At 49.1% G+C, this 12,625-nt stretch overlaps 1 protein-coding gene across 4 annotated transcripts in view; it reads right to left on the reverse strand.

Annotated features, from left to right (window-relative positions):
• SLC4A3 (solute carrier family 4 member 3) overlaps window positions 1-12,625 on the reverse strand; it is a 33,186-nt gene that overhangs the window by 4,074 nt on the left and 16,487 nt on the right. For all 4 annotated transcript variants that reach the window (XM_063400671.1, XM_063400674.1, XM_063400675.1 and 1 more), the window contains 13 exons: window positions 11,898-12,049; window positions 11,087-11,267; window positions 10,418-10,553; window positions 10,144-10,318; window positions 9,641-9,737; window positions 7,736-7,920; window positions 5,963-6,176; window positions 5,447-5,668; window positions 4,986-5,134; window positions 3,445-3,639; window positions 2,794-3,000; window positions 2,102-2,191; window positions 327-493 (listed from right to left, as the gene is read on the reverse strand). In XM_063400671.1, the coding sequence (XP_063256741.1) occupies window positions 327-493; window positions 2,102-2,191; window positions 2,794-3,000; window positions 3,445-3,639; window positions 4,986-5,134; window positions 5,447-5,668; window positions 5,963-6,176; window positions 7,736-7,920; window positions 9,641-9,737; window positions 10,144-10,318; window positions 10,418-10,553; window positions 11,087-11,267; window positions 11,898-12,049 (2,170 nt within the window). The remainder of the gene's footprint in view (window positions 1-326; window positions 494-2,101; window positions 2,192-2,793; window positions 3,001-3,444; window positions 3,640-4,985; window positions 5,135-5,446; window positions 5,669-5,962; window positions 6,177-7,735; window positions 7,921-9,640; window positions 9,738-10,143; window positions 10,319-10,417; window positions 10,554-11,086; window positions 11,268-11,897; window positions 12,050-12,625) is intronic.

Here is a 12,625-nt window from a genome sequence, read left to right on the forward strand (position 1 = left end):
AGCACTGCAGCTTAGGACAACACTCGCTCTCTGGAGACAGCACACACAGCGATAACAAGAAGATGGCTGAGGAGGGGGATGGTGGCTGTCAGCCCCAGGATAGAAGTTTCCTCCTGTGCTTGGCTGAGGCAGGTCTCCACCATACCATATGCCAAGAGGAGAGACAAAAGATGATGGGAGAAGCCAAGGTACAGTCTGAAACGGCCAGATCCTGCTCTTGCTGTTCCTTTGTGATATCCATTGCATCTCCAAGTGAACCAGCACCCACCCTGGCCTTGCCTGTCTAGGGGTTAGCAGTGGTTGAGGCTGGAGGAGGAGGTACTCACGTAGTGATCTGTGTCTCCATGAAGATGAGAATGAAGACCAGGAGGGCAGGGATGGCAGAGGCAAACATCATCCACAGCGGAAAGGTCCCACTGCTGCCCATGGGGTGGATGAACCAGCCGCGCTTGTGAGGGGATGTGACTGACAGGCCGGAGGGGACATTCAGCTTCTGGTGGTGCAGTTGCAAAACCCAGCAGTTACTCATTAATATAAACAAGCCCACAGCCTCACACGGCTTTGATCCTCTTGTTCTCCCTGGTCTGAATGCCTCAGACGATAGGATAAGCCACCCTGAACTGAGCAGGACTTTCTCATGGATAATCCTCTTCAGTGCAAAAAACCCCATGTTCCCTAACATGGGTCTGTGTCATTTCCTTTCAGCTACTTAAATTCCCTTCATTTTTTTTCCAAGAGACAAAAGAAATATCTTCCTTCAGAAACCTCACCCCCATGTCAGTCCTTGAAGACCACAGTTAAAATGCTCCTTGGACAAATTAAGTGTTCTGAACTGCCTACGATTTTCTGAGGTGGCTTTCCAGACTTTCCAAGGATTTTCTGAGACATTTTACAGCATTGTTTTTGCAGTGCAAACCCCAGAAGTGGCCACATTCTGTGGAAATGACCTCACCCTGACCATGTTCAGAGGGAATATCATGTTTGTGCTCCCATCGGACCACACAGACTCCTAGCTGTACATCATCCTGACCCTGCATTCATCAGCTTTTGAACCCTTGGCTCTGTGCTGCTCTACAGAAATTTCTGCTATCTGCACTGCAGGCAGAGTTTATGATTTGCATTTATGTTAATCAGTGTAAGTATGAATAATATTTCTGGAATGTTTGTCCTTGAGTTAAGCTGTGTAACTAAGTACCATTTTCTTGGAAAGCTTTGTACATATGCTGAGTTAATACTAAAATGATAATGCTTTTGATATTAACTGTAGAAATGTAGAAGGGTATGAAAAGAATGTAACAAAGTGCATGATTTTACTAACATCTGATAGACTGAATTTTTTCATTGAAATTCAAATGAATAAAAATGCATTTGGATTCCACCAAGCCTTGGGCTGTTTTGATAAAAAACTGTCATGATGAACAGGAAATACTTTTCACCCTCTTCCCAATCTTACTAAAAAAACCCCCAAAAAACCCAAAAAAACCCCAAACAACAAAACAACCAACAAAAACCCAAAAATATATAACTCCATATCTACAGAAAAATGAGAAAAAATGAAACCTATGAGATATGTTTGTTCAAGAACATTAAGTTATCAAACTTAAGTTTGTGCATAAACTGGGAAAAAAATGTTTGAGATAAGTGATCAAAATATTAGTATCCTACAGTCAAGGAGAGAATAAGTATGTTGAGTACTAAACTCATGACAAATACCCCATTGAAACCATTTTACATGCCACCTCCTTCAGTGTGCATAAACAATTTATGTCTTTTTGACTGACTGCAAACGTTTAGAGTTACAAACAAGGAATGAACTGCACTGAATCCCTAAAACCCCTAAACCCTCCCCTACCAACAGCTGGAAGACCAGAGGGATACCAAGGCACTCCAGTCCCTGTAGCTCTGGCCTCAGCCTCAGCTAGACCCTTGGAGCTTCCCTTCAGCATGGGAGTGAGGATGAGGGGAATGTTTCTGTTTGCTTTGTGCTGTTATGACTAAAGAGGCAGGAAACACAAATTCCCCATTGCACAAGAGCAGGCCGGTGCCACAGGGATCACTGCTGGGCTGCAGGAGAGGCTCTGAGGGCAGTGCTGGCACCTACCTGTGTGTATGTGTCAGTGATGGTGTAATCCACCAGCACCATGACCAGGATGGAGATGGGGATCCCAAAGTCTCCGATGATCCGCCGTGCCTGCAGAGCACAGACCTGTCATTAGCAAAAGGAACAGGCCAGCTCCTGTTCCATGTGTGCACCCTGCTATAGGAGCCTATGGCAAAGAGAAGCCATAGATGGGGCCAGGCACCACTCCAAACCTGAGCACTGCTGATGGACAGGGCAAGGAAACCCAGCCTTGACCTATGGGCTGAGCATCCCATTGCCCCCATAGCATGCTCCTAAACAACTGGCTAATTGCTCCTGCTAGCCTATTTAGACAGTGCTCTAGGTATTACACAGATACTCTGCAGGTAGAGAGATGGCCAAAGAGAAGAAGATGTAAGCTTTTCTTCTTATATTCTATTTTAACAGACTTGTATTCAGTCCAAGAAGCTTTCCCAAAGTCCAGAGGACTTCCCAGCAAGCCTCACTGGAGCAGTACAGGGCAGATACCATCATCAACAGTCAGCTCTTGTGTGCACCTAAGGGTGGGCTACCATCCCTCCTGCAAGGTATTTAAAGGATTTCTGGAGTTTCTTTGGGGGATGTCCAAGTGTTCTGGAGAATTAAGGTCTGTAGCTAGCAGCATTATTTGTTTGGTGTGTAGTTTGTCCTTTGTGAATCCCACAACTCCTCACCTTTCCTCCTAAGAAGCGGCTGTTCTTGAACTTGCGCATAAAGAAGGCAATGAAGAAAGTGCCTAGCATGAGGATGAGGGAGAGCAGAGCAGTGTTGGGCTGCATCCTGGTTCCCAGGGACATCGCGTCTGTGGAGAGCACGCTGGCATTCAGGCTGCTCTGCACGTTTGGTGGGTAGAACTTCAGCAAAGGATGTTCTGCAAACACCTGAGCAGGTGAGAGAGGCAGCAGACAAGTTACTGCAAGGAGGGGCAGGGGGCACTGTCACTACTGGGGGCAGGGGGAAGCGGAGGTGTCCTGCTCTGTGGAGAGGTGAGGGCAGCAGATGGTGGGCACGGACAATCCCAGCATCCGTCACCTCGCCTCACAACCTACCCAGCTGGAGAGGGTTGGGGAGAGAAAAGTGGCCCCTCTTTAATGTCTCCTGCAGGAAGAGAAGGGGAGAGAGACATTAGGGCTCTTCCTGACACCCTCTGTGATGGCACAGGAGCCAGCTGGGCTGAGGCACGAGAACAGCAAAGAACTGCTCTGCAGAATGTCTAGGAAAGTTGTGGCTGAGCTGGCCCTGTTCCCTCGCCTCCTGTGTGCTAAAGCAGCAGGTTCCTGAGGGATTAAGAGATGCAGCAGCCCATCTCCCCAGGGAAGGTTCACCTTGTACAGTTTGTAGAAGGTCTCATAGATAAAGATGAGGGAGATGAGGAAAGCAAAGATCTCCTGGGTGAAGGGCGAGATGTAGCGCACCAAGAAGCTTCCTTCTGCTGCCACGATAATGAAGATGAAGACGATGAGCCACAAACCAATCCACACTCTGCCTGTCAGATACTCAATGCCTTGTGTCTGGCAGAACTGAAATGGAAAGAGGAAGGAGTTACTCATGGCTCCTCAGGCTGCCTCCTGCATCCCTTCCCCATTAAGATCAAAGCCTGTCTTGGAAAAAAGCATCTACATCTGCTCGAGCATCCAGCACAGAATCAGTGAATTCACAGCTAGAATCACAGGTAAATTTGCAGACTTTGCATTAACATCTGACAGCTCACACCAAGCAGGTGTTTACTGCTTCAGTCTTTGTAACAGTACCTCCTTCATGCTCTGCTGAAGCCAGCCAATGCATAACATGTCCCATCCCACCCATATGGAGGTGCTGTTGCTCGAACACAGCTCTCCATTGCTCCATGCACTCAACAGCACAAGCCTGTTCCCTACACAGGAGATCCTCAGCTACATCCCAGTGCATAAAGGCCATGATCTCAGACAGCACCCTGTGTACAGACAGTTGTATGTGTGTGGAGAAAAGCCCCCAGGCTGTCAACACAGAGCAGACCATCTCCACTGCCTCTGTTCATCCACATACATCAACTATTTCCAGGACAAATCACACCCCTCCCTTTGCAGCCTTCCTCAGTACCACCACAGGCAGAGGTACTCCTCTGTACACAGTGACTGGACAAAGCAAAAGCAGTCAGTGAGAAGTGCAGTCACAGGAGAGCAGAGAAATTCCCACTCTGCAATAGCATCACCAGCTCCAAACTCTTGACAAGGTGAAAATCCAGCTGTAGAAAAAAAAAGGCTTTTTCAAAGACACAGACATGCTGGGAGTCAGAGAAAAGCAGAAGAATTAGATCCACTGCTTGAAGGTACAGCATTACAAAGATGCTTTCAAGAGCACAGAGGTCATGCTACTTGAGAAAGAAACATATCCATCCTGGCTGGCCAGGATACCTCTGCACACACCCTTGGGCTCATCCGTAGAGGTGGGCGTAATGTACGTGGCACATCCCAAACGGGTGGTATGTTATTGAGCTCCCATAAAAGGAAACCTGGACACTGGTAAAAGTAAAATGATCTTCAAAGGAAACCTCAAGAACAAGAAAGTTTTAGGATGCAGCTACAAGTGCTCATTATTCTGAGGAACTGCAGCACAGGGCTGAGGGACAGTGCTCTCTTCACAGTCAGCATGTAGAGGAGTGCTGTTATCACTGTCACACCTCAAGGGATAATGGATGTAGCAACAGGTGAAAGAAGACCCTGTAGTGGGACCTGGAAAGGGTCAGCAGAGCCAAGAGAAGCCTGGAAGGACTCAAAGAGTTCACACTAACAAAGACCCCTTGTAGAGCTGAGAAATGCCAGCCGCCCTCTCCAGAGCAAGGACAAGAGTGAGCAGGTGCCAAGCACAGACACTGGCTCACATGTACCTTGTAAAAAGCTTCTTCAAACACCAGCAGAGGCCCTGAAAAGCCAATGACCAGAAGTGGCTGGGCTCCAAGCAGGGAGAAGAGGATCCCTAAAACTGAGGTGGAGATTATCAGCTCGGAGACGCCCATGAGACCCTCAGTTTTCTCTCCTGGGAAAGAGAACAATGTATGAGTGTTATAGCCTGGATATAGGCACCATCACCACAGACAGGCAGGCTGCACAGCTCCAGACAGAGGAGGCAGGTCCCCATCCCATCAGTCAGAGGTGCCCTGTGTTAGGCAGGGAGCACAGAGGGAGCCCAGGCAGCCAAGGCTGGAGAGGCCAAACAAGGCAGCAGCCGAGGCACAGCACCAGCACTCTCCCTGAGTGACCAGCACCAAAGCCCACCCCAGAACAGCATCATACAGACACAGCCAGTGTCCCAGAGTGCAAAGAGCAGACCAGAAAGCAGGCCCATTACCTAGGAGTCCCCCGAAGGTGATGGCAGGAGAGAGAGCAGCAAAGTAGATGAAGAGAACGGCTGCGAGACACTGGCTGTGCAAGGCGTCTCTGATGTCACTGAGGTATTTGGGGTACCTGCGCTTTATGTCCCGAACCAGACCTCCAAAAAATATCCCGGTTCGCTTCAAAGGGTCGTCCTCAGCTTCCTCCTCTTCTTCCTCAGCTTTCACTTCACACAGCTCTGGAGGTGGATGGAGGGCAGGGCTTCAGCAAGGAACCCAGCTGGGCCCTTGGGCTGTTCATCTCCCCAGTACCTCATAGAGCAGCACTAGTGTGGTGGCCCCCTGCGACAGCACATCCCACCGCCTCCAGCTGTCCCCAGCCACCAGAGCTGCCCAGTCACTGTCCTGCTCCCCTTGCCCCCTCCCCACTCCCCACTGCAGGAGCCAGGCCCTGCTCACCCCTCTCCTGGGCTCTGGAAGGGAAGGGCCCATTGGCACTAGGCACAAACTTGCCCAAACTTGAATAGAGAGACCTTTGGCTTCCTGAGCAGTGCCCTCCTTCATGGACTTCTGCTCCCTCTCCTTCCTCTTCTTCAGCAGCAACTTCTGAAAGGTGGCAATGGATTTGAGCAAGTCTTTCCCCTCCACCTCTGATGGGGGGATGACAATGCTGCAGTCCAAGAACTCATTGATTGCATTGAGGAGGTCTTGACGATCATCTGCCATGTATGCAGCCTCATGGAAGTGCTGGAAGGGGCAGGGAAAAAGAGAGAGAAGGCTCAGACCAAGACTAGACCCAGCTACCAACAGCCTGGGAAAACAACACATGCTGCATCCTTTAGAGTAACATTCTGCTCCTCCATCCACTACTCTCCTCACTACTCTGTGACCCACACTCCTGAACCCTCTCATATCACTGTTTTGAGGGAGAAGCTGGTAGAGCCCTAAAGCACCACAGTTATAAAGCACGAGAACCACGACCTGAGCAGGGAGCACGAGAGACTCTTGGGAGTCTCCACACGGGGGACAGAAAGAAAGAGAGAAATAGGCATCTACAGCATGAGATTGCCATGCAAAGGAAACTAGGCAGTAAAGGGGGATATTTCTGACAGCGAGAGCAGGTTAGCAAGGAAGGACTAAGGAGACCAGGCAGGGAGGTGCTGGCAAACAGCTGGAAGTGCTGCACTGCCTCTGGAACATGCTTCCAGAGAAAAGGCTGGAGGATGATGAATGAGTGAACAGCCTGTAAAGGAGGTAGGGGATAGCTACGGTCCCTGCAGCACACAGACTCCCTGGAGCCACAGCTTCAATGTAAATGATACTGTACTCTCTCTCCATGGCGCCAGGACTGTGTAACCTTGCTGTGGCCATCCCTGGCTGCAGCAGCTGGCTCTGCTCTTCCAGCAAGAGGAGCAGAGATTCAAGTAAATGAGGTCAGCCCACAAACACAGCACTGAAGGTGGAATGGCACCTTACCTCTTCTGGCTAAAAACACATTCTCAGCTGAGCCCCATGCAACTTCAGGGAAGGAATCTTTCAATCTTGCTGCCTCTAATGCACTTTTTCTGATTGAGCCTTTTAGCATCTAGTTCAGTAGAAAATTGTGCAATAGTGGTAGTATAGGAAGGTTTGTTACTTGCTTATAGTTACATGGCACCAGCAAGAAGGACCTGTGAACCTCGGATACTCCTGTGCTGGATGTATGTAGCAGATGCTCAGATTGTCTTTCCTTTGCATTTAATTCCTTACCAAGATAATCAATTTCACTGCCATCTAGACAGATGGGGGACTCCTAGCAGTGCGCTTGCTTGGCAGAAAAACCTTCCTGCCTCTTCATCTCTCCTATATGAATGTGCTTCTCTGCATGGATGCCCCAGCCATGGGATTTAGCTAGAAAGCTTTATCCAAACACCTCAAAACAATCCCCAGGAACTGCTGGGATTTTTTGTCAATGTGGTCTGGGCCAAGTGCCATGGTCACAGGCATCATTCAGCCTCTCTACCTCTCTGTGAAATGTCGGCAGAACATCACTCCTCTAACCCTGGCTCATCCTTTTCTCCTGCTTTCACAGATAGTCCCTTTCTTCACCCAGCCTTGCACACTCTGCCCCAGCCAAGTAAGTGTCCGTCCTACTCTTTCTTCTGCACTGGAGGATTCTTTCTTGGCCAAGCCAGGCTGATCTTAGAAATCCCAGGTGCTCACACCAGCCTACCCCACCTGAGCCTTTGCACAGCTCTCATCTCAGGACTGTCTTCTAAGGAACCAGCAAAGCTCCCTCACAGCATCACTGCGCATCAGCTCCTCACCTTGTCAGACATGAGGGTGGAGATTGAGCGGCCAATTTCGTGGTAGTCCATGTTGGCCTGGCTAGGTCCCAGCAGCACAAAGATGAATCTGACAGGAATTGGGACCTCCAAGACAGATTCCAGGAAGACAGCCTCATTTAGTCGGACAAAGGCCATGGTTGGCTGCTCCAGAAACTGCACACAACCTACCAGGGGGCAATGTTTGGAGCAGAGTTAATCAATGGAGTGAGCTGAACTGGGCTGCCTTTAGCAGCAGAGACAGGGGTTTTGGAGGTTCCTGCAAGCCCTACAGTCATGTACTTTCTCCAGACCACAGACACAGAACTGAACTTTACATTGAGGACTGCTCCATCCTTCACTGATCATTCTCGAGCAGTGTTACTTTCTTTAGTCTCCCAGTCAGCCCATTCTCAATCCCTTACAGATGGGCTCTACTTACACTATAAGGGGCTAAGTTTAAATCAGAAGTTGTTTCCCACTTACGGAAGGAAACCTCTTACATGTTACTTTTATCAAACAAACTTCTAATCTCATCAGAAAATTAAATCAGGTTTGCTTGACACGACCTATTTCCCATAAACCTTACTGCTTGGCAATAATTACATTCATATTCTTTAGCTATTTATTAATTGAAGCCCATATTAGCTCTGCCACTATGTTGGCCAAGAAGGATGTCAGGTTAAACAGCCTATAGGTACTGGCTCACTGTTCATCCTTCCTCGAGCATTGATGCTATGAGCTTTTTCTGTTAACTTGTACGTTCCCTGATTCTCTTTTTCTTTTTCAGAGAAAAGGAAATCTTTTTAAAGTGCTCTAAAGACTCTTAGGTGCAAACTGCACATTTTGTTTTACAATGACTGCATCTCATCAGTGCTTGGCAGTCTTCTTGGTTCATAACAGATTGGGAAGTACTCCCGCATCCTCCAGCACACCAGCGCTTCCTTCACGTACCGAACACAAATGTTTATTGAATACTGGTCTTTCTCTGGCATTTCTACTGATCTTTCTGCCATCTGTGTCCAGCAAAGAGCTGTGTTCTGTGTCAGGCTGGCAAATCTGGGCCTTCTGAGAGTCAAAGCTATCCCCAAGACACAGCCTTAGCTCAGAAACAAGCCAATGGTTAGTTATTTGAGTATTCAAATGTGCATTTATGAACCTGGATTTGGCCTCGTCAGGATTAAACATCAGTTTGGTTGAGCTGCCAAGCCTCTTTGCCTCAGCTTTTCATTTACTGGGTAGACAATGGCATTTACTTTGCCTGTAGTATAACAGGGTTTGCTGAGAAGTTAACGCCAGCAAAGTGCCAAGAAGTAATACTCCTGCAATCAGAAGGCACCAAGCCCACTGATGCTCAAGCCTGACTGCCCACAGCCCATCTGTACAGAGAAATATGTCCTGGTAGTGTTACAGTCAATACCTGAGACCTTGCCACCAGCCAGGCCCTGCTTCTGTCAACTCAAAGCCTCCTGGTACACACAGCCAGTAGCCAACACAGGGACAGGGCCAGCTGCTGGCAAGGTGTTAAGTGGCCAGAAAGAAAGCAGCAATGGTCAAAGGGCAGGGTGATGGCTTGGCCATCAGTCCCTCAGGCACCACTCACCTACTTCTGAATTGCAAAACCAGACATTCTGTGAGCCTGGCAGGACTTCCACCACTAAGCTGGGCCCCAGCCCCAGCAGCAGTGTCTACCAACCTCTTTTTTAATTTAGGAAAAGAACTACCCTGGCAGGCCACATATTTGCTATACGCAAACAGAACGTGAACCATCACCAAAGGAGGGAGTGTACCAGGCTCACTTCCCAGATGAACCTGTATGATACAACCAACTATCCCTTGGGAGCGAGGGCACAGACAGCTGGGGCCACACCAGGATCTGTACTAGTCACTCTACATGCCACCTCTTACCCACAAGGACCACTGTGGCCTCTGCATCTTCAGGGATTTTCTCCATCAGCTTCAAGTATTTACGATGGCCCTCAGAGTTATGAAGATGTGGGTTTTTCTGCCAGGAAAGAATACAAATAAGTGTGAAGTCCCCATGCTTTGGTCTCCCTAAACTGCCTTGCACACCACTGGCATAAATGCAGCTGGGCTTCCCTTGGCTGCACACCCAATGCCTGCTTCACAGCAAGGCACCCTCACAGCAAAGGCCACCCTGCAAGTACCAGGGCTGCTGCTGTTATTAAATGCTCATGCAGACATCTGCATACAGTGCAAAGCTGAAATTAGGTACCAAAATCATAATGCAGCAACCTGACTTCCAGGGGTCCAGGTGATCCAGGGAGCTCAGTCCTCACATTACAAGGTTCCCCAAGGGGCTCAGAGGTGGCCACCATGGCCTGCTGTCAGCCAACAGCTGTCCTCAGAATGTGGAAAAATACACAGTAACATCCCCGGGTCCCTCTCACCTCCTTGCACTCGGTCTCATTTGTCTTGGGGTCAGCCATCTCAATGCGTTCTTCCCCCATGAGGGGCACGCACGTGTCTGTAGTGTGGTTGTGATGGTGGTTTCCCACGATGGAGTTCATGCTGGAGCTGGAGTGGTTCCTCGGGAAGAAGCCCTCTTTCTCATCATTGGGGTGGCTGAGGGGGAGAGTGGTGGCCATGAGACCTGCCTCCCTTGCTGCCTGGGGCTCACAGATAACCCCTGAGCCCTGGGAGCCTGCATCCATGTCCACCCACCTGTGCTTCAGCAGCAGGGCACGCAGCACGTTGGCTCGATCTTCTGCCCTGATCTGGTCAGAGATGATCATGGTCTCCACCATGAGGTGAGCAATGCCAGGCAGAGTGGTCTGCTCCAAGTCAAGGAGGACAGCACCTGCCAGCAATGAGGGGAAGAGCCCTGCTCCTAGAGTGCAACATTCCCCATTGCATTCACACTCTGGGGACACAGCTGTTCCACCAGGAGCCAGGCTTTGGTTGGGGTACAGATCCAGCTGAGAAATGTCCAAGTCCTATGTAATTTTTGTAAACCCTTGCCCCAACAGAACCCAAAAACTCCAAGATGCAGTGGTAGTTCTAGTATCTCCTTTCATTTCAGTCTCCCACTCTGACCAAACTTGCCTTTCCACACCAAAACTGGGCCCAAGACCCACTGGACAAGGCACAGGTGGGTGTTGCAGCTTCCATGTGCCTGAGACCAGTGAAGCAGAGCGTGGAACCAACACAGGCACCCTTGGGCTAATGCAAACCCTGTTCAACAGGCTGCAGGATGTCTGTCTCCACAGACCCTACATGAAGCCTGGACACAGACACTGTTCCGTGCCTCCAGTGAGGGACCTAACAGCAACAGAAGCCATCCAGCAAAACTTGTCCTAGAGCAAGAGACAAACCCTGCTCCTCCTCACTCACCGTGAGCAATAGTCTTCCTGAGCTCCAACAGACTGCGGAAGGACAGTGAAGCCACGTGGGGTTTCCCCCACCTTGCTGTATCCTCCTCCACATCCTCCTCAAACTTGATCCAGCGGGCTGTCTCCCTCCAGTGCATCTCCTGGTTCTTATCCACCACCAGCTCGTTCAGCTCCACAAACACCTAGTGTGGATTACAGCGAGGACACGAGATGCACACAGCTCCACCAGAAGCACACAGAAAGCCTCAGCTCTCCTCTCGAGGTACCGCCTGGTCTGAAGCGCTACTGGAACAATCCTGCCATAGTTTAACCGGAGGTTTACTGCACAGAAGCAGCCAGGATAAATATCACTGACAGCATGGCAGGAGCTTCCATCAGCACATGGAGCACCAGAAAGATCCAAGTCACATGGTGTGGGCAGAAAGGAGAGATTGATGCAATGCTGCATCCCTTTCTACCAAACTACAGCAATTTTGTCCTCTGCCGCCTTCTTGGTTTCACCCTAAATTTCCCACACTTACCAGAGATAGTGTTGTTACTGTGCTGCCAACTTCCACAACAACATCACCATTTCTGCGACTTTTAATGTCTCCGCTAAGGTCAAAGCTTTGTGGTTTCAGGGAAATCTCCACTTATATTGAATAAAGTGTATTTTTAGCTCTCATGATAATGGATAACAGCTTGAAATGTCACCCTCAAGGTCATGTAAAGAATTAATTATATTGAAACACATTTATCACTTTATAAATTGCATGTTTTCTAGTCATGATTTATGGCTTCTGAATAAGTGTGGGAGGACAGCACATGGATACCTCGTGGGGCTTTCTATCCAACTTCTTCTTTTTCTTCTTTTTCTTGACAGATGGAGTTGATGCTAATTTTTTGCTTGTCCTGGTGCTCTGACTCCGAGATGGTTTTTTCATCAGATGCCTCCTCACACCTGGGTTATCTTCAAAGCGATGGCCTGAAGACACATGAAATGAAAAAAGCCACCAATTTGTCTAGTGGATGTACACTGTCTGGCAGGGAAACACATCCAAGCACATCTTTCTCTCATTAACTTAGGCTACCAAAGCCCTGGCAGCTGGAGAACTCACCATCAGTCTCCAGGACTTTGAAGGTCCTGCCTCATCTGACTACTTTCATCTCTCCCAGATGTCTGTGAGCTAACCTCTTCACAAAGAAGGCTTCCTCCTAGGCTCTCCAAACACTTGGGGCTTCATCACAAAAGCTTTTACTCATGGTATCTGAACAAGTGGTGTGGGAACCCTCCTCATATTCCCCCAATAAAAAGCAACCTGCAGCCTTGCCTGCCCAGTTCTGTACCACACATCAAAGGCAGGCACCTGGCTGGGCCTCATCTCTCACACCAGGGGAAGGCCTGGTGCTTAGCAAGCATAAAGGGCAGTGAAAGGGAAGGACATTTAGCTGCTGGTCTGGGAGACATAAGGAAATATCAGTGTCTGTTTTATTTAATTGTGTGATGAGACTGTAGGGTAACGCTACAGCCTGGGGCTGGCTCAGAGGCTGGCAGTGAAGT

This window comes from Prinia subflava, chromosome 6 (genome assembly GCF_021018805.1).
Source record: "Prinia subflava isolate CZ2003 ecotype Zambia chromosome 6, Cam_Psub_1.2, whole genome shotgun sequence".
NCBI classification, from domain to species: Eukaryota; Metazoa; Chordata; class Aves; order Passeriformes; family Cisticolidae; genus Prinia; species Prinia subflava.